Source organism: Mauremys mutica, chromosome 3 (genome assembly GCF_020497125.1).
Source record: "Mauremys mutica isolate MM-2020 ecotype Southern chromosome 3, ASM2049712v1, whole genome shotgun sequence".
NCBI classification, from domain to species: Eukaryota; Metazoa; Chordata; order Testudines; family Geoemydidae; genus Mauremys; species Mauremys mutica.
Window position 1 is genome coordinate 64,728,323 of NC_059074.1, and position 22,122 is coordinate 64,750,444.

Genomic DNA, 22,122 nt, shown 5'->3' on the forward strand with positions numbered 1-22,122 from the left:
GTTTCCATTTTATCTGCACACTATCTGGCGTAAATTGGCATAACACCACTGAAATAAACAGTGCTATGCTGGTTCATATTGGCCCAATGTCTCTAGGAATTAGAAGACATTGCAGCCACACTGGATCCCACAGGCACAGTAACTTTACAAATCACATGGCTTACAGCATGCATGTGCACACATATGAACGTCTTGACAAAATAAATTCCATTTGATTCCAAATTCCATATTACCATCTAATTTGAAAGACTAGATGCACCTATCAAAAATCTGCTTTATCCTATAAAAAGAGCTCAGTCATGTAGCAAAAATGAAGACCAAAAAATGCAGAAAGGAACACCAGTTCAATTCTGTCCTCTTTATTCTTCGTGTGCTAACAGAATTTTAGATTTCTTTTCCATTCAGCATTTTCATTAAACAAAAACTTTACAAACACCACTAGATGGTGCCGCAAGTTTAGACTTGCAATGAACTAACTGAGGATGCTTTGAGTTTTGAGGGTTCCTAGGAAGAGTTGCTGTAATATGGAAAGCTTTAGTAAATTCTTCTGCATTGTCACACTAACGAGAACATACAATTGTCCGCAATTAAACATATATACTAAGACATTCATTGGGCATGGCATGTAATTTTTTAAAATGTGATCAGACATACTATACATTGCATTTCTAAGGTAATGGTTTTAAGGTGGGCTGTAGTCACACTCGGAAACAAAAGAGACACAAACAGATTCTGGCCTGTTGTAGTGTTTCGCGCAAGAGTATCAACTGCATCTTAGAGGAACACTGGCAGCTGCGTACAAGAGAGATGGACATTTTCAGATAATGATATTGGCCTCTCTTAACATGACAATTTAGACCAACATCTGACAAATATTAAGTGTAACATCACACACTTGAGGCAAACAATGAACACAGAACAAAAAAATTAAAGACCTAAAAACCAGTGGCCCACACTTAAGTAACTATTAATTCCCTCAATATCATATCCAGGCAATCAGGTTCTTTTTCCAATGACTCACTCACATTGCTGTCAACAGACTGAAAGTGATGTGGAACAAGCAGTCAATTCTGTGATGAAATAGAAGGGATGGCAAGAGTGGAGAAGACAGTTTGTAAAGAAAGTACAAGCCAGGGCAGAGGAGTTCTTAGATAACTGTTCTTTGGGTTAACTTTGATGAATTTTTCAGACAGATGACATCCACTCAGAATTCAGATGCCATCCTTCTCCCATACCAAAAAGAGAATTCTACGCAGAAAAGTTAAAATACACTGGAGAGCCCCAGTGGTTCTGTTCTCAATTTGCCTAGCCCTTCAATATATCTCTTGTTTCAAAAGAATTAATACATTAAGCAGACAACTTACTCGTCCAGCTTCATCCAGGGCAAGAATGCAAGTCTTTTGACCCCCATTTTCTTTGAGATGTTGAGGATCCATCTTGTATTCCAAATATCCCCCATTAACAAGAACCTTTTTTAGGTTAAGCTGTCTGAATGAACACAAAAGCAACAATAACATTAATATTTCTCCTACAAATCCATTAACATGTATATAGAAGTGTCACAAAAATTGAGATTTTATATTTAGAGAATCACTTTAAAAAGCAGCTACGGTAACATACATAGTTTGTTATTGTGATTAATTTTCCCTTGTGGTACGTTTACCAGTCCTCAAAAACAGAATATTCTCATGGCTTGAGACAGACAGTAGTTGTCTCATGTCCATCCATTCTTCAAAATAGGTTATCTTCATCACCACAGGGAGAATACCCTCCTCTTGTAAAGAACTGATGGACAAGTCAAAAAATATGAAAATAAACCTGAAGCTCAAGACCCCGGGATAGAATTACACTGTCTTGTACAGCTAGGGCACATTAGACTTTTTTTTTTTTTTTAAAGTTTCTTCTGCTGAAAAAAAATCATCACACAGCACAGTATGAGAACAACAAAATTAGTTACCAATTCATCTTTCCTTTTTGTTCTGATCCATATGACCAACCTCACCCAGATAGAAAGAAGTAAAAATGACTCCCCTTACCCTTTCCCAGTAGGCAAACTGGCACCCAAAGGTTCTACATGATGACTAAACTGAGCCAGCAGCAGCAGCAGTTTGGATGTGTGTGAGGAGACTCAGGACTAGGGCAGGGGTTGCAGTGGGGGAGCGGGGTGGGAAGGGAGGGTATGGCGCTTGTCTCAGGAGGGAAGGGAGGCCTCCCCAGCTCCAACCGGCATGTCCCTGCAGCTCCTAGGTGGAGGGGCCAGGGGGCTCCATGCTCTGTCCGCACCCACACACACCTCCCCCGCAGCTTCCACTGGCTGTGGTTCCTGGCCAGTGGGAGCTGGCGCATGTGGCGGAAGCACCATGTGGAGCCCCCCGGCCACCCCTCCCCCTAGGAGATGCAGGGACATGCCATTTGGAGCTGGGTAGGGAGCCTGCCCACCCCACCAACCCTCCTCCCCCTTCCCCAACATCAGCGGGGGTCCTGGCCCACACACTGCAGCCCACCCACCCCCCACCAGCGAAGGTCCTGGGCCGCGTGCCAATGCTCCTCCCCACCACCACCACCACCAGCACCAGCGGGAGTCCTGAGCTGCGCACCAGAGTACCCTGGCCCAAGTTTTAGTTAGAGATATAGTAAAAGTCCTGGACAGGTCATGGGCCGTGAATTTTTATTTACTACTTGTGACCTGTCCGTGGCTTTTACTAAAAATACCTGAGACTAAAACGTAGCCTTACTTATAGTTTTGACACAGACTCCTGAAAACATTAGAATGCAATACACTGAATTTTATACATTGAACAATTCATCTTCCTCTAGCTTCAATAGTTCATACCCATCACCCATTAATTAAAACTTGATTATTTAAAAATCTATACTTCATCCTTACAGAATTCATCAAGTTTCTGGGTGGATAAAATTGATTTAAAAAAACAAAAATCAGATTCTTTTAAATTTAAATCCTTTTCTTTTAAAAAATAAACCTGTTTTAAAATAAAATTTTAAATTATGACAATTATTAAAATCATTTAAGTAAATAAAAAAATAATGCAGTAATAAGCCCTCCTCAAGTTTTAAATGAGTCAAAGGGTGTTGCTTTACTTGTATACAAAACTCAGGGGAAAAACATCTTTAACTTTTGAGGTTAATTTTATGTATGTGTCACAATATCATGGGCTGCATTAAGTATCTATATTATTTTCAGTTTCGCCACATAACGAACGCTAGTATGTATTTCTTCAAATGTTTTTCATTTTGTTGGGCAGAAAAGCTTTTTCCTTAATTACTTTTGGTTTCAGTTCAGCTAGCAGGTGCAGAGATCCTATTTTCTTCATTTTGAATAGTTTAAAGTTGAGAAACCAATTGAGAGTTTAAAAAGCAGGAAAGCAGCAAAGAATCCTGTGGCACCTTATAGACTAACAGACGTTTTGCAGCATAAGCTTTCGTGGGTGAATACCCACTTCTTCAGATGCAACCAGACTAACACGGCTACCCCTCTGATACTTAAAAGCAGGAAAGCGTGTTTTGTTCTTCCATTCTATTAATAAAAGCCATGTGGTGGAGGATCAGATCCACTAATTCTTGAACTTGAACAATACCATCCAGATTTTCAAAGGTTTTGAGGCACTTTAAGATACAGGATATTCAAATACACCTAAACCAGTTAAGCTCCTAACTCTTTATTTCTGGTCACCAGGGGTCAGGTTTTGAAGGTTCTTAGGTGCTGCTGAAAATCCCAATGGTCTCTAAGCAGGTTAGGCACCTAACTCCCATTGATTTAGGTGCATTTTAAGGCACCAAAGAAACTTCACAAATCTGGCCCATGGTGACCAGAAAAAAATCCATCAATTCAGTAACTACAGTTAATATCTCCTTTGTTTATTAAATCAGTTTTATAAACTTACTGTCCTATGTACCCGGCACATTACAGGTCAAATACAATTATTAAAATATTGTTTTTGTGCATATTATTTGAATTCCAATGTCCATCTAAATTTATGTTGGCACAAATACAAGTTAAAAAAAGATCTAGTAAAGAAATGTGTCTAACATAAAAAAGTGCAAAATTAACAATCTGAATAAATATATGTTAAGCTATATAATTGCTTAAATAAATGCGCACAGCTACAGTGAAAACCTCCTGGTTAGCACAGGTACCCATTCTATCATTTAAAGGCTACATTTGGTTGCAAATCTACATTTTTAATGATTATACTAACCAATGAGAATTAACCTCTTTAGGAAAATAACTAAAAATCAGTGATTTAAGTCACTTTGATTTAAAGTAAATAAACCCTGACAAATTTTGAGACTATTTTCTTCTCCCTGTCCTTAATTAGAAGGGATTTTAAAAGGGTTTACATATAAGTATGGAAGTTTCTCCATCATCATCAAATTGAGAAATAAGACTGAGGATTCAGAAATGACAGCTGCAGGAAGAAAAAATTAAGAGTAAACCTTTTGGCTAGAACAAAAGGAAACTTCTCTTAATGTTTTCCCCCTCATCTGATTTTCCTGCATCTGCAACTTCCACAGATTTGTTTCGTTTAATTATTCAGTAACTGAAAGTATCCAATTATTCATACTCTAATTTCTTGAAGCCTTTTTAACGGTTGTATTTTAACTCAGCTATCAGCATATGGCTATTTTACACACCTACAAATACAAAATAAATTTATTAAAGAAACAAGGCCAGCCTTCAATGCCTCCACTAAATAAACTATTATATCAAGCCAAGCTCAAGAAGTCAAGGAAGAAGAAACTTTAAAGGTGACCAGGTATATATCACTTTTGAACACGAACATCCCTCCTCCAAATCTCTTCCGAAATAGTTTGAAAAAAGAAAAAACACAGTAAAACTAACTTAGTATTGTACTTCCCCTTAAAGGAAAAAATACATACTTGGAAGCCATCTTCTTGCACTGATAGTCTGTGAGCAAGTAAATATCCCCTCTTTCAGTAACACATACTGTAGCACCATCACTTGCAGCGACTAAGGACACGGTGATGTCCTTATGATGCAAAGCAGAGACTTGGCGAGGAGCAGTTACACACTTCTCTCCATTAGGATCCAGCAAATATCCTACAACAAAATACAAACCCCCCATATATGTTATTGAGATTCATAATTATTTGTCATTTGATTCTGAAAACACTTCCCCATTCTCTCCTATAAATATTCCTGAAAAGCCAATTAAAATTTAATTTTTCTACGTTACCAACTCATCTTCACTATTATTAGACAGAAACGAATCAAAAGAGGTACTTGTCATTTATAGTCACAGTATCACAAAAAATGAAGCTTTGAAAAAAAGATAATGGATTTCTGGTCTACACAATCACAGACCATAGAAAGATAATTAAATATGTTTAGCCATTACAATCACACAACAACAGCTGCATTTATCTTGCTTACCACACTAAAATGAAAGTTCATTAGCAGGACAGATTATACTGTACAAACTCAATTTTATTTGATTATGGCAAGACCGTGATATTAGTTGACACATCACAACACAAACTCCATGTATCCATAACTAGTTATTGTCAGGTGCCAAACCAGCTCCTGGTGCATGAACTGACTCTGTTCAGAAACTGAACAAGCCTCTCTGTAAAGGCTCTTGTACCTAGTTGCAGGGTGGGTTTGTTTGGGGTGTGGGTTTTTTTGTTGTTGTTTTTTTTAAATGGGAAGTGGGAGTGAAAGAGGAGGATTCAGACACTCAATTCCATTCCTGTTTCCTACTTTTTAAGAAAACTATTTTTAGACATTACTAAAAGTCAGCTATTAATTACACACGATATCGCTAAGCATATCACCAGTCACCTTGATGAAGATACTCAGAGATTATAAATAAAATTTTATTTTGTTTGCCTTTTTCCAGAATATATCCAGAACTCTACATGCTTATTTTCAAACAATATTTTATAGCAAGCAAAAAAATTCCACGTTATTGCTAATTTGACTGTCCTTATATAAGTAATACCCATCACAATATTCCTTGTGCTATCATATTCACTAATCCTTCATCCCACTTCCTCCACAGCCCTGTAAGTCCATCTCTTCCCAAATACTCAAGAAAAGAAATGGATTTTGTGAGCAAGTCCAGCAGGTAGACCAATCCAGGCTTTGGCAACCATACTGTGTGGAGAAAATTTCAGAGCCTAAAGCCCCTTCTAGAGAACGCTTAAGAGGCTCCAAATTCAATTGATCAAGACTTTGGTAATACTGTATAGAGAGAGACATAGATACAGTCCCTTAAGTAAACATTGTTAATAACTATTAAAATAGATTTAAATTTATTTAAAATGCTAAAAAATGTCTAAATGATAAAGACCTGTGCAAGTCAGACATTAATATAAATACTGGCAAAGTTAAATATACCCCCAAAATAAATAACTGTTTCAGTCTTATTGTTTTTATGTACTGGCGGGGGTTAGAAGACAGAGTTATTGAAAGAGTGAGAATTTACACAAAGCTGCACTTCAACAACACTGTTGTAATTTAACCACCATACCTTCTCCCCCTTCCCTGTACTGACAACATGGCTTATGACATCAGGCTCTGCTGTAGCAGGAGACGTGACAGAAAGGATTGAGCCACATTGGTCTAGCACAGTGGCTCTCATACTTTTTACTGGTGACCTCTTTCACATAGCAAGCCTCTGAGTGCAACCCCTCCTTATAAATATATTAAAAAGTGTTTTTAATTTAACACCATTATAAATGCTGGAGGCAAAGCGGGGTTTGGGGTGGAAGTTGACAGCTTGCAACCCCCCATGTAATAACCTCACGACCCCCTGTTTGAGAACCCCTGGTCTAGCAGAAGCAAGAATTCTACTGCATATCCCACTTATTGGAGCAGCAGAAATTGTATTAGGGTGTAATAAGAGGGCCATGAAATAGCATGGAAACTCTATGAACTTGAAATTTAAGAACAGAACATGAGATATTTTTAAGTATTTCCTGTTAATGACAATTTTCTCATCAATAAAGGTTGTTTTTTATTCCCCAACAATAATATACAAATTTTAACTACTGTTGCCTTGCTCCTACATAAGAGAGAATAAAAGCAGTTTCCAGAGAAGTGCCTAAGCTTCATGGTGTCAGCATACTACTGCATGTAAACACAAAGCACCAGGATTAGCTAACAAAACTTTTCAATCTGCACAGATGTAAACCTGGAGAAAGAGAAACTCAGTCTAAACACCAATATCTGTCTGAGGTTCTAAAGTGTTAAAATGTCAAAAATATTTCATTTCACACAGACCCTTAACTATAAATGAAGTTCACTGCTATGTGGTATGTTTAATAAGCTATCGTCTTAACGCATCAAATCAATATTTATTCTGGAAGCAAGAATAAAAGACAATTCTAGTAACGGCTTAGCAAAAATAGCAAACAAAAAACGCCACAATGCACATTCAGATATGTATCTTGCTTTTAAAAAGTTAGTAAGGATGAAAAATTGAGGTAATTCCCAATAGCATATTTAAAGATAGGGGAAAGCTGGATATAGAACATAAAGAAGTGCCAACAGTGTGCCCAGTGCTGTGCACAACACAAGTACTCCTCTTGGCAAATTACAAATTTAAACAATGTAGTTTGCAGTGTTGTTATAGCTGTGCTGGCCTCAGGATATTAGAGAGACCAGATAAATGAAGTAAAATCTTTTATTAGACCAACTTCTGTTGCTGAAAGAGCCAGGAGCAGCTCTTTGTAGCTCAGAAGCTTGTGTCTTTCACCAACAGAAGTTGGTCCAATAAAAGATATTACCTCACCCACCTTGTCTCTCTAAATTTAAACAATGACATTCTGTATCCTGAAAGTCGTCAGTGATAGGCCACACAAGATTCGCAGAAGAGAAAGTTGGCCAAATAAATTTGAACAGTAAAGCTACATTTGACTGGCCCCATTCTTATCCTCAAGCATAAAAATTGACAGCACTAAAGAGAGTGTGGTCTGGAGCAAGGAGATGACAAGTATAACCCAACATTAATTAAGCTTCTTTTCAAAGGACAATTTTTATTTGATTCTTACCAAGCTGGCCACCATTCAGTCCCATGGTATATACACCTTCTCTAGTCCATAGCACTGTATGGAATCTGCCTGCAGCCACTCCAATAACCATTCTACCTTTCAGATTTTTTGCCTGAACCTACATATAAAAACAAAGATTTTCATGTAAGTGTCAAATCCCAAGCAAATAAATTTGATGTGCATAAATCAATGTCTTATCAACTGAAGTCCATATTAAATTAAACTGAAGATTTAGTATTAAAAAAAGCAAGGTTCATTTCAAAAGTTAGTTAACTGAGACACTGTTCCACCAATGACAAAGGGTGTGTCTACACTACCCGCGAGATCGGCAGGTAGTGATCGATCTATCGGGGAATCGATGTATCATGTCTCGTCTAAATGCGATACATTGATCCCCGTTCCTGATCGGCTGCCAGCACGTCCCTTAGCCCACGCCACTTCCCGCAACTCCCATTAGCCAGGAACGGCGAACCGCAGCCACTGGGAGCTACAGGGGCTGTGCCTGTGGACTGTCAACGTAAACAAAATGTCTGCGCCCAGCTGGTGGATTACCCTGATGGGCCACATGACGAAGGTTGCTATCCCTGTTCTATAAGCTTAGAATCCAAGCAGAGCACAGACAGGCAAATCATCTGATTACATAACAGAATTATTTAACATTGAGATTATGTGCTAACGAATTGGAGATGATGTTTTTATCTGACCCCATATTCTACTGAATTATCCCTACAACCTTTACATATAGACATCAATATGATCCTAACATTTCACTCTCAGTGAGGAAAAGGTCCAAGTACTAGCTAAGCAGTTATTACCTGTCTGGGAACACTGCAGTTAGTAGGAGGAGGAAGAATACCCAATTGATGGTAACTATTTAGGCCAAAGGTGTAAACATATCCATCTTCTGTTAAAACAACAGTATGATCCTTAGCTGCTGCTACCTGGGAACACTGATGGCCAATTAGACCTTCCACAAGTCTTGGAACCTAGTACAGATTGACCAAGTGTTGAAAACATTAAAACACTCATTTCTATACTGAGAGATAATTTTTTAAAAAACCATGCACACACCCCCATCACTAAATCACATCAAAAAACCCACACCAAAAATAGAAATGCAAAAGAAAACTCATTTAAAAGGTACAGAATTGTGTAATTATTGTTTGGTATATTACACATTGCATACCACATGGAAAGAAGATTAATATGACAAAATACTTTTAGCATGTACCTTTAGAACAGATCACCTGCAATCTACTCAGGAACTAAATCTAAAGCTCCAAAACATCTGAGCAGTTTTCAATAGTCACAATTAGTGGTGCATGTGTGTTTCTTTTTTTGAAGTTACCCTGATAGAAAAAGGCTTCCTTCTTTCTCCTAAATACATATTTTTCCTCCAAAATTACAGTGGTGCCGTAAGGGTTTGAGGTCCAATATCTCTCAATCCCACAGAAAAAGAGGAGAATCACAGCTTTCCAAAAGCCACTTGCTGCTAGCCCTGATTAGAAATGCTGTTTCAGCCAGTTTTCAAATTGAGGCTGGGGGTGGAAAACACACACGTTTTTTTGTTTAAGATCAATTACATATATAAGGTTTCTCGATAGTAGTATCAATCTCAAAAATATCAAGGCCTTCAGGGCTTTCCATCAGACATCTGTAAATTGGATTCATAATACTAAAGAAGCTTGGCATTATAAATGGAGGGATTAAAAAAAACTCAACTATTTTTTTTAAATGCGCGACATCTACAGAATTATAGGTGAAGTGATCAAATGATGGCATTGTTTGGGACCTAAATCAATCATTTATGGCTTTGCCATTCATAATTCATGAGGTTGTTCCAAATGCTAGCCAATAATGTCTTTACATCACACAACTTAATATATACACATGTACACACACATACATACACTTGCAATTTCTCTCAAATTGCTCCACTCTCAGGTTTCTCAGAAAATTTTAAAATGATGTCATATCATGTAAAATAAGTACATACTGCTGGTGGTCAGTACATAGCCCTGAAGTCTTCATGAAGACTGACACACACAGCACCAAACTGAATTCTAAAGTTTGTATTAATTGATTTGCATAATGCAACTACGTACTACTCAAATGAAAAAATATGTACTGATCAGTTTCAATAAAAATCCATTTTAAAATATAAAAATTCTTCCTTTGTAAATAATTTCTGAACAGAGACGGTCATTGTTAAAAATAACCTACAACTGAACAAAATATTAGAACTTTGATGGTGCACTTGGGAAGATGTTTAATGAACTCTGAGACTCCATATCTGAAACAAGATTTTTTTGTGCTAGACTATATTTAAAAGATACCAGGTATGTTTGTTCATCACCATGACCCAAGCGTCCTCCTTGACCATGTCCACAAGTGTAAATCTGTCCTTTCTGGGAAAGGAACACGGAATGAAATTTACAAAGCACCACCTGAAAAAAAATAGAGAGGGTTACAGTTTGAGGGGTAGCATTTTAGCATTCTTTTTGTAAATTACTTTGTAAATATGCTGCCTTCACTGAGGAAATGCAGTCTATCCACATAAGACACAACACAATCTATCTATAACTAGTACACTGTCCATCTTCAATTCATTGTCTATATGGCACTGGAAACTACAAACACACCATGCTCCTGCATGGAATTATTTAATAATATCATCCGTAGTTGAAAATATAGTTTGCATTTACAAAGCTAGGAATTTATTATGGCTTTCAAATCAGAAGTCAATCCAACATTTTACATCATCGCCCTGGTACCTATACATCCAAAAAGAGTTGGGAGCCATTGATCTGTGCACTGAAGAGAAAATAACCCAGGAGCACTTAATCCCAGGAGCAGTTTCAAGGACTAAAAAAGTACTGTTATATGAGAAAGAGTGGCAAGATCAGCTCCAATATTTAGATTATTTCTCGGTGGAAAAAGAATCTTACTCATGATGGTACATGGGTTATTAATCTGTTTTTTTTCAGAATACCTGTTTGATATAGACTCCATTTCTAGGAAACAGATCCACCAATTCAGGATGATGTTTGCTCTGTTGACCACCATGACCCAAGGTAAAATTTATGTTGTTTCCCCAAGTGTAGACATCTGTGGGATCTAAAATTCAAAGGACAAATTCCATCTGCAATATCTACTACATCTGTGTGTGAGTTGCATTAATTTAACTCCACCTCTGATATAAATGTGAACTAGAACAGTATACATGTTACTCCACTTAAAAATAAAATTTGAAGAAACAAGATAAATTCTATTTTAAAGGTATATTTTATAAAAGATTATTTTGAGAATTTAGAATGATTAATCAATATTTTTTCATATTGCATGTCCTGTACATTATGTCCCTTGTTCATATATATTTCTCACAATATTTGTCCAAGTTCATAGAGCACACATTCATCAGTAAGAGCTATTTACATGTCAAGTCTGCCATACAAAACTGCACAAACTACCCTAATTGGTATGCAAGTTTAGTCTTCCACATATATTAAAAAAAAAAAATCATGTTTGGACTCAAACTGCTAAATAGATTTTCTTCAAATCTTCCCAGTTAATTTATATTCTAGACCAACAATAAGAACTTTCAACTCAAAAGACTCTTTTTTGCTAAAGTTACATAGGTTAGAGCTGTGAAATAAGAGTACCCTCTCAGCTGTAATTACGGTGATACTAGAATGTGAACTTTAACCTAGCAATTTTCCTCTGACAAACAGATAAAGTCAAATCAGTTCTGATCCAACACTAAGTTTATATTTTATCTAAAGATACAAAGCATGATTGTAGAGTAATCACTAATATTTTAAAATCAACTAAATATCAAAACATAATGATGAAATAGTGTTTAATAAATAGAACATAATTTAGGTTGCTTACATCTCTTATACCAAAAAAACTAAGTTATATTTGTGCAATGAAATATTACAGCAATCAAAAATATAATTGACTAGCAAAGGAAACTGACAAAACTATTTTTGTTGTCCAAAAGCTGACTGAAATGGGGGGAAAAGCACAAGTAGAGCGTAAATAGGAAAAAGCAGGTTAGATTTTTAATAATTCAAAGGGATATTAGTAACACAGATGGGGAAGTATATTCAAAGAAGATTTTAAACTTAACAGTGTCTTTTAAGAAAGTGCTGATGTACTCAAACTAGCAGATAGCATTACTTAGATATAACAATAACTTGCCAGTGACTAGAATTAGTTTACTTTTTTAAAATTATATAAAAGTTGCACTAAAGTGTTTTGAAGATTTAAAAAACTGGGATACAAAATTATAAAACTGGCTGCTAGGAGATACAGGGAATTCATGTAATCTATTAACGCTGGTGAAAACCATGAGGGATGTAATTCAATATCAGATTTTTTTCTTTTTAAGTCACTGAATCCCATCAATTTACTCTAGTCCAGCTATTGAAAAATAGCTGAACCAAGATGAGAACATCAGATAGAATCCCTCTTAGCGTAACCTATGTTAATACCACAGGTACTTTGAATTTCTCACCCTTATCTACAGTAGCACATGCTCTACTAACTGCCAGCAATGAATGAAGATGCACCAATACTGAACTCAGAGCAAGTTCTCGAGACACATTCCAGAACATTATTTAGCCCTATTTACCCTAGGACTTAAACTTCTGCCATCATTAAGTGCTGTTGCACTCTCTTCTGACAAAAGATACAGAATGTGTATGCGTAGAGAAGGTTTTGTTTCTATGCTCTTACCAACTGACCATGTTGCCTCCACATCTTTTGTATCACATCTGTAGGTACTACACCATTAGTACAGGCATAATTAGAAACAGATAGTACTATCTACACATGCACACACATTTATATGTTGATAGCAGTACACATCCTATAGAAATCTCTGTATTCATATGATGCCCTACCCGTTTTCTTGAATACTACATAGGCTGGTCTGTCCTTCATCACAAGGTCCAAGGCAGATAAGCCTTCTTTATCTTGTATGTATAAACTAACCCCACGCTGAAAGAGGAAAAAACACCTGGTATGAATATTACTATCACTCCTCATTTCACAGCTAGTAAAGAAATGAATATGATAAATATTCTTAGGTGACCTCAGTGTAATTTTACATTTGAGAAGCTAATAAATCCTTTACATTCCAGGACATTCTAAAGATGGATTTAATCTCAATAAATAATAATCAGGGACAAGTGAAATGCACTTACGATACCAAAATAGGTCTACAAAAAAGGCTCAACTGGACAAGCTTCAACAATAACTACTGTTCTGCATAGAGTGAAAAAACCACAGGAACTGGCACTGACTCCCACAGTTGAAAATAGGCGAACAGGTCTCCCTATTGTGCTTTTAGATCTACTGATGAAAAAGCACTATACAAGAGCTAGGCATTATTATTACTGTTGGGCACCTTCACCAATGGTAGCAAGTGGTTGTGATGGAAGTGGCGCTGCTCTTTAATAATTTACAAATACTCTATGTTTACTTGTCAATTAGAATATTTTCTCTATGAACATTGGTTTACTAATAGGAAGGCGTGTGAGGAAAAAACAAAACAGGAAAGAAAACAATGGCTGAAGATACACCACCCCACTAACATAAAAGCTAACACACACACTGTTGGTTATTATTTTTTATTTAAAGGACAGCTGATCAAGTCTTTTTCACTAATAAGATGGGGGCTGTGTAACGTTTTTTGAGGGGGGCGAGGGGGTGATTGCAGTGCATATTCAAACACATAGCAATCTGGACTCTGAACTAAAAGAATCCTTCAGAGGTAAGTCTGCACTTCAAACTGTCTTTTGTTGATTCCTGCAGAGGCTGCAGTCTCTAACACTGGAAGACTAACAGATTTCATCTTTGGATGAATTATTCAAATATTTACTGGACTGATCTAACATGATTAATTCCCTAAAAGAGTTCATTTTAGCAGTTCCAAAGAAGATGTCAAAGGAAGAAGTGTGTATATATATATATATATATATATATATATATATATAAAATTAGTGTAGCTATTGCTATACAGTTTCTAGGGGCAAAGAGAAGCCAGTCACCACACACACACAAAAAAATACAACAAAAACCAGCAGCTTGGAGTATGGGACACCACCTATACTGAAAAAGTTTTAAAATTCTCCAGTAATGAATATCAGACACTCTAAAAAGTTAACGAGAGGTCATTAGAAAGTGTTGAGAAACATACTACTTGAAAATGTTCCTAGGAAAGAATACTCAAGATGAAAGTAAAGCGGCACGTGAAACAAGCATTATAGAAACACCAAAACTTCTAAAATTAAAACTGTTGGAGCCACAACCATTTTTGTTAGTCTGACAGTTGAGAACAGATAAGGCTAGCAATGAGCAGCCAGTGTAATACCTTAAGTAAGAAGGGCAGAGATCCCTGGCATCTATCTGGTCAGTGATTGGCTAAAGAGGTAAGTGGGATAGAGCTAAAGCCCAACATTACAATCAGCTTCTAATTAATTTCACTTTCATGTACGACTAATAAAATGTTACAAATATTTGAGCTGCAGATACCTGATTTGTTAAGTACTGTTTCCATTTAACTATTTTTAGTGTCATGAAAACATTTCCGTTAGTATATTTGGTAAACGCTTATTTTCACAGAAATTCAAAATTTGGTGCCAAATCTAAACCCAGACTGTTTTGTTAAGATCTCTACCCTGCAAGAGTTTCCAAGCAAATGGAAATACATGCAGCCCATTGACTTCAACAGGATTCCTCACAGGCTAAGGGTCAGCTCCTGTGGAGTCACTTACAAGACCAACACTTGAGATCCTGTCTATATTCCAAGTTGCAAATTGGCTTAATTGTTATTAAAAATAAGGAATCAAGTTAAACTAAAACAAGTTCATGTTTAATTGAATTAAGCGGTCCACAAAGAGTTTTGTATTAGTTTAGCTCAATCAGTTAAAACCAGGGTTTCTCAAACAGGGGTCGCCGCTAGTGCAGGGAAAGCCCCTGATGGGCCGGGCCAAGCAGCTCCCATTGGCCCGGGGCAGCGATCCGCGGCCAGTGGGAGCTGCGATCGGAGCAGGTAAACACACCGGCCTGGCCCGCCAGGGGCTTTCCCTACACAAGCGGCGACCCCTGTTTGAGAAACCCTGGTTTAAAAGTCACACCTTGAGTGAAACTTTGATATAGGAAAAGGCATTTTGATACAAAGTTCAAGCATCACACATCCCAAACATATTAAAAAATTTAGTGTGCAATACATAAAGTCAGATACTGGCCTTCAGCAATGACCAAACACAGTCGATGTGTCCGTAAAAGATGCCTCTGTGCAAAGCTGTCCATCCAGATTCCTTGTCTTTTGCCAATAAATCCACTCCTTTGGTGTCTGCCAGCCAATCTAGCACGCCTTTCTTACCACAGGATGAAGCAAGATGGAGGACATTCCTGCCAAAGGTATCCTTTAGGGTTGCTGCATTGTAGCAGTAAGAAGAGAGAAAGGCCTTGATCTGGCCTTCGCTTCCTCTGGTAACTACAGAAATAATATCTAAAGCATGCTGCAGGGAATGACACTTCAGAGTGCAGTCAGGCAGGATAGAATTCATTCTCACCTTTCTGAAACAGCTCCCTCATTAAGAGGAGCAACCAGTATGAATGCTAAGGCACTCCCTTTTTATGACACAATACAGTGCTGCAGGAAATTCATGACTCCTAGTACTTAAATTCAGTTTATACAGCAGCCATGAGAATCTTCATGCAGTTATGTTTGGCACTTAATCAAAAAATATAAATATTTATAAATATAAATTTATATTTTAAAGTCTTATTTCTCCATTTTATACAACAAAAATCTTGTTATTGTCCATAGAAAATTCCAAGAATCAAAGGAGTGGGGAGGGGGGCTCCCCCTCCACACTGTCTAATTCTTCTAAATCTCCATAATTGCGAGGGAGACCTGCAAGAAAAGGGATAAAAGAGGAAAGAGACAAATAAGGATTATGCAACATTCAATAGACTTTTATACCAAGACCGTACTTGTTTGTGGGTTTGGGGTTGTTGTTTTGTTTTTGTTTTTAATAGAATAGAATAGAATTTTGGTAGGCCCAATTTTTGTTATCTATTGCATTGATGTCGCCATATATCATTAAAGCCCAACCTGATTCCTTTAAAAAAATATGAAACTTCTCAATCATGCCCCACAGTTACTCCAGTTGGCTGAATCACTCAACAGCCCCCTTGGTTATCCAAATGATTTAAATAATGTATGGATTAAAAGGACAGTAAAAATTTTAAAGGTAAACTGGGCCATAATCTACATCCACACACAAAATACATGTCATTCTTTAAACATGTTTGGGGAAGGGGGGAAGATTGCTAAAAAAACTAAACAGCAAAGGACTCAAATTTATTTTCAGAGGAAAAAATAAATGTGGGTAAGGAAAAAATTTCAATTTCAAGATTCAAATGATTCATTTTCAAGCATCTGACCAGTGAGACTAAGAAGGATTCTTAATTATGGGAAATATCCATGGCTGCCAGACACTATAGTATTGTGTTTTGTTTTTGAAATGAATAAATCACACATTAAATAAAGTACAAACAACCAGCATTCAAAACCAAAAAAAATCCCAAACATTCAGATAAGTACATAATCAATTAGAATAGTCAGCGACCTACATACACCACTCAGGAAAATTAAAACTGCTGTTCAATCTGAATTTGAACTCCTATTAAAGCTGAACAAAAAAACAAAAAAAAACAACACAAAATACAAACTTTAAAACATCAACCTTCTCCAGCACAAACGTCACATTCTGAGCCAGCTACATGTGTGCAACTCCCTCATTTTAACAGGGTGACAGAAGTGAATGGTGTTTGGCCCTCTACATCTAGGATTTACAACTTTTTAGCTTATGAACGAAACCTGGGTTTGAAAATCCCCTAGAAATGTGAGTGGTATATCCCAAAAGGACCAGTACAATGTTTTCACTAGAACTGGGTTAATAATACATCAGTGAGTCCTGTGAATATTAACTCAAATATGAAACAAATTTAAAGTAGCTGGGTTAGCACCTCATAAGCTATAGCAGTGCTTCTCAAAGCCAATCCGCCGCTTGTTCAGGGAAAGCCCCTGGCAGTCTGGGCCGGTTTGTTTACCTGCGGTGTCCGCAGAGTCAGCCGATCGCGGCTCCTACTGGCTGCAGTTTGCCGCTCCAGGCCAATGGGGGCTGCGGGAAGTGGCATGGGCCAGCTGCAGCCCCTACTGGCCTGGAGCGGCGAACCACGGCCAGTGGGAGCTGCAATCAGCCGAACCTGTGGATGTGGCAGGTAAACAAACTGACAGACTGCCAGGGGCCTTCCCTGAACAAGCGGCAGCCCGGCTTTGAGAAGCACTGAGCCATAGCATTCATCACAGCTCTGCATATCCCAGAACATTAATTAACTTAGCTGCCCATCACTTTGTGAGGTAGGGAAGTAATATCACCACTTTACGGACAGGAAAAAGGTTAAATCTTTTGCCCAACGTCAACACAGGAACACTGTGGAAGAACCAGGAACAGAACACAGATATCCCGATTCCCAATCCTTGTCCTTATCCCTCTTCATCATCTTACTGGCAGAAATACTCACAGGAAGCAATTGTTATAGAACATTTGCAAAAAATGAATTCTGAGCTCAAATGTGACTTGTAGCAGAAACATGATTCTAAATAAACAGTATTAATCCAAATGATCTCATGAGAAATGTGCCCAAAGTTAAATAATCCCTCAAATATTAAATACAACAAATTTATGGGAAATAAACTAATCTACAGACCAAACTTGTACAGAGCATATTTGCTAAATAATTTCAAATAGCAAGTAATTTTAATAAAAATAAACTACTTGTGGAAAATTCAAGAACGGAGTACATTTTTGGTAAGTTATTCACTATGAATTATTCACTCTGCTCTATTTAACAGTAACATTCAGAAATATTTCATAAATCAAAAGAAATTGCAGCAATCCAATTTACATTTGTTCACCATCATCTATATGCCACACTATATGGACATTCGACAAACAGACCCAGTGCTAGACCTGAGGTGCAGACAAATTCAGTTCTGCACTGGATATTCAGAGATTCCAAGCCCAGAAGGAACCATTGTGATCATCTAGTCTGACCTCCTGTATAACACAGACTATTTGAACTACATTACATCTTTCAGAAAAACACACAATCTTGATTTTAAAATTGCCTGTAAGGGAGAATCCACCACAGTCTTGGGTTAATTGTTCCAATGGTTAGTTATCTTCACTGTTAAAATATGCAGACCTTATTTTCAGTCTGAGTTTGTCTAGCTTCAACTTCCAGCCACTGGATCATGTTATACATCTATCTGCTAGACCAGCGGTCCCCAATGTGGTGCCTGCGGACGCCATGGCAGTCCTGACCAGCAGTCGAGCATCCGCCAAAATGCCGCCGAATTTCGGCAGATGCTCAACCACCGCCACGGTCCTTCGTCTGGCCCCCGCCAGACAAAAAGGTTGTAGACCGCTGTGCTAGACTAAAGTGCCAATTATCAAATATTTGTTCCTCATATAAGTACTTATAGGGTGTGATCAGCTCACCCCTTATCCTCCTCTTTGATATGGGAGTGTGCCACAGTCGCCCTTTCTAGAATGATATGCATAAGAGAACTGACCCAGTATTAGATATTGATAAGGAAGTCTTCATTCAATGGGCACCAGCCTACCTCCTTATTCCAAGGAAGTGGAAGAGGTGTTTGAGAACCATGACAGCTGCCAAAAATGATATACTAGAAATATGAAACTACACCCTGCACAGATACAGAGATAAGTGCTCTCTTATGAATACTTACTTTCCTTTATAAAGCATTTTGAGTTCTACAGATTAAATGAATTATAGAAAAGCTAAGTATTATAATTAATCTAATGTCATACTTTAATATTGGACCTTGGTTCAAAAATGATAAAGGGAAAAAATATACATATAAAAAGCTTTAGCTCTGACATGACTATGAGAACCCTGCATTTTCCCTCTCCTTCGCTACGCTCCAAAGAATTTTTCAAAGTTTATAATTAGTGCTATGACTGTACACAGCATTGCATGCCATATGATGGCATTAATACAAAATTGACAAACTATAATGTCATTGCCAGCTTTTATATTACAGCCCACACATGGAAAGATCTATGACCAAGCACATTTCAAATAGCACCAATTGCAAAGACACTTTTGTTGGAGATACCCTATGTGCTTTCTTATCTCAGGAGTAAGGAAAACAGGAAAAGATGCCAAATTTTTATTTTAAAAAAAAAAAGAGGGGGGAGGGGAGGGAAGAGGGGGCAGAAAAATCAACAGAGACAGATACAGCCTTACTGTGGACAGACAGACCAGGTATTAAAAAAGGAAAGCAAAACTACATGGCTAGGAAGCCATGTACAATATTGCATAACAAGAAAACAAGAGACAAACAGTGAGTTACTAAACAGACTAACACACTGCTACTCTGAAACCATTAAACTAATTCTATTCAGATTACATTTGCTGCAAAAGTGCAGAATTTTGACACTACAGAATTACTTTCATGTAAGTCAGTTCATCTCTCCTTTATTACAGCATTACAAACAGGGCTGCATGCACTATTAGTGCATTAATATACCTCTTGGGTGTTTTATGAGGCACAAGATTGTATATCTCTCCAAGGCAAATATTAATAGATCAATAAAAGCAAACAGTTATATTATTATAGTGCTCAAAAACAGGTTAGGAATTCTACAGAATTTTTTTTTAAAACATAACAGGTCCCCAAGCCAAAGAGTTTATAAATTAAGGCCCCAATACAGCAACTGATCCTCATGCCTATGTGAAACGCTATTGACTGCAATGGGACTCTGCACAGATGCAGGAGTCTACCCACGTAGATTCCCAGTCAGAGGATCAGAATCTAAACAGAAAACATATCGGAAATGGACAGAGAGGGCAGGGAAGTAGCACAAGTGTGTGGTGTTGTTTTGTAATTCTGTTTTTGTATAGTGCAGAAGCCATGGCCTATTTCTCTTTCTGTCCTATGACGTCTGCCTATATTTCTCTTTTGATCATTATTAACCCTTATTTTAATTTGTGTTATAACATTAGCCTTTTTTAAACCTGCAATTATTGAGCTTTTTATTCTTTCAATAAAAACTAAAACCCCATGCCTTTTAAAAAAAAACATTTTGTTGTTACAAAAGGCCTGGATTGTCAGTGTTAACTCTTTTTGAAGAACTACTTCCAATTTTAACATACTCTTTCATTACAGAAAATAGCTTGCAGCAAAGAGAGGAGGACTTAAAAAGAACAAGTAGCAAGAGTATCATGAAGATGTTTTATAGTTTATACTGCGGGACTGTTTCTAAATCCTCACCCACAGCAAAGACTCTGAGGACTTGTCTTCACACGTCTAATAAAACTTCTCCCATCAGTGTAGTTAATCCATCTCCCCGGGAGGCGGTAGCTATGTCAGTGGGAGAAATTCTCCTATCGACATTGTGCTGTCTACATTGGGGGGAGGGGGGGAGAAAGGACCATGTGAAGTGAAGCAAGAAAGCATAACACCATGAGTGTATTAATCAGAAAAGTGATTGACAATATTACAAATATCACCAAACTTTTGTTCTCTTGAATCGCAGGGAGATGGTTTTGGGAGCACTGTGGCACAATTATTTTTCACCCTAGCTAATAAATGCTTAAATAACACAGCAACGAGCACTATATGTTTAAAAAAACAAAAAAAAGAGAGTGAGAGATTAGCTAGACAATTTAGTTCTTGGGGTAGCAGTGTCAGGCAAATACTATAAGTTCTGTTTTATGTTAGGCACAAGTTACAGTATCATTTATGATCTGCAGGGCATCTAACAAGCCACACAGTACATAGATGAAACATTTAAAACAATATTTCAATGAATGCACTAAAATTCTTGAACAGAAAATGAGGTTTGAAGCTCTGTTTGCAGTATTATTGTAGCTCTGTTAGTCCCAGAATATTACAGAGACAAAGTGGGTGAGGAAATAGCTTTTATTGGACCAACTTCTGTTGGTGAAATAGACAAACTTTCAAAGTGCTCTTCTTCAGGTCTGACATTCAAGATGACTTTCGGAACTAACCTAAGAGTTATCATGATTAAAGAAAATATTAATAACTTACATGTAGATAAACAGTATCTCTTCAAATTCTTCCTGTTCATGCAAAGTGGTGAAAGTCATTTATAATTTAACATTAGAGAAGGAAGAAAAAGTTGAAGCAATTTGGATAGAGAGCACACCTGTTATAATTTGGAAGATGGCAGAAACATCTCACATTGCATCTGAAGAAGTGGTTTTTTACCCACGAAAGCTTATGCCCAAATAAATCTGTTAGTCTTTAAGGTGCCACCGGACTCCTTGTTGTTTTTGTGGATCCAGACTAACACAGCTACCCCCTGATACTTGAGAAACATTTCAGTATACTAAAGATTAAGATCATTACACTTTGGGCTAGACACTAATGAAATGTTTTGGCATTTAATTATTTTGTAGTTAAATTTCTCTCTCTTATTTTGGCAAACACTGGGCATGCTGTAGAGGCAGAACATCTAGCCTCAAGGAAAGGAACAGCAGCATGTTGCTCTTCTCCTTGATAGCCTCTGCAATGTTCCAAATCCCTACCAACCTAAGGAGCAAGGGATCAAGACCCAGACCTAAATCTCATTCTTCATGAGTCCAGACTCCCATCAATTTGCTTTTTTATTTAAGTGTCTTAGACTTCTAAAATTCTAATAATTATTATTATTTAATTTAGCTAGGTTTTAGTTCTCAAAACATTTTCTAGTATTTCACTATAATTGTAAACTCTTTCCAAAGTAATAATTATTCCAGTGAATAATTCAGGCTCAAATAAAATGATTTCAGAATGAACATATTTTGATACTCTCTGATCCAAAGAAAAGATCTTAATGTTTAGCTCATTTTTAATATTAAAAAGTGTTTGCATAATCTTTAAAATTGTCTTCCATATTATAGTAGTATGATTGCCATCAAAATTGCTTCATTACACAGAAGTGTTGTCCTGACAGTCTCTTTAGGGTAGTA

The 22,122-nt window shown here is 37.2% G+C and overlaps 1 protein-coding gene across 1 annotated transcript in view; it reads right to left on the reverse strand.

Annotated features, from left to right (window-relative positions):
- IBTK (inhibitor of Bruton tyrosine kinase) overlaps window positions 1–22,122 on the reverse strand; it is a 96,157-nt gene that overhangs the window by 72,247 nt on the left and 1,788 nt on the right. The window contains exons 2-9 of the mRNA XM_045009840.1: window positions 15,291–15,964; window positions 12,942–13,038; window positions 11,027–11,151; window positions 10,371–10,481; window positions 8,850–9,020; window positions 8,035–8,152; window positions 4,900–5,080; window positions 1,365–1,488 (exon numbers count right to left, since the gene is read on the reverse strand). Of these exons, the coding sequence (XP_044865775.1) occupies window positions 1,365–1,488; window positions 4,900–5,080; window positions 8,035–8,152; window positions 8,850–9,020; window positions 10,371–10,481; window positions 11,027–11,151; window positions 12,942–13,038; window positions 15,291–15,614 (1,251 nt within the window). The 5' untranslated portion in view covers window positions 15,615–15,964. The remainder of the gene's footprint in view (window positions 1–1,364; window positions 1,489–4,899; window positions 5,081–8,034; window positions 8,153–8,849; window positions 9,021–10,370; window positions 10,482–11,026; window positions 11,152–12,941; window positions 13,039–15,290; window positions 15,965–22,122) is intronic.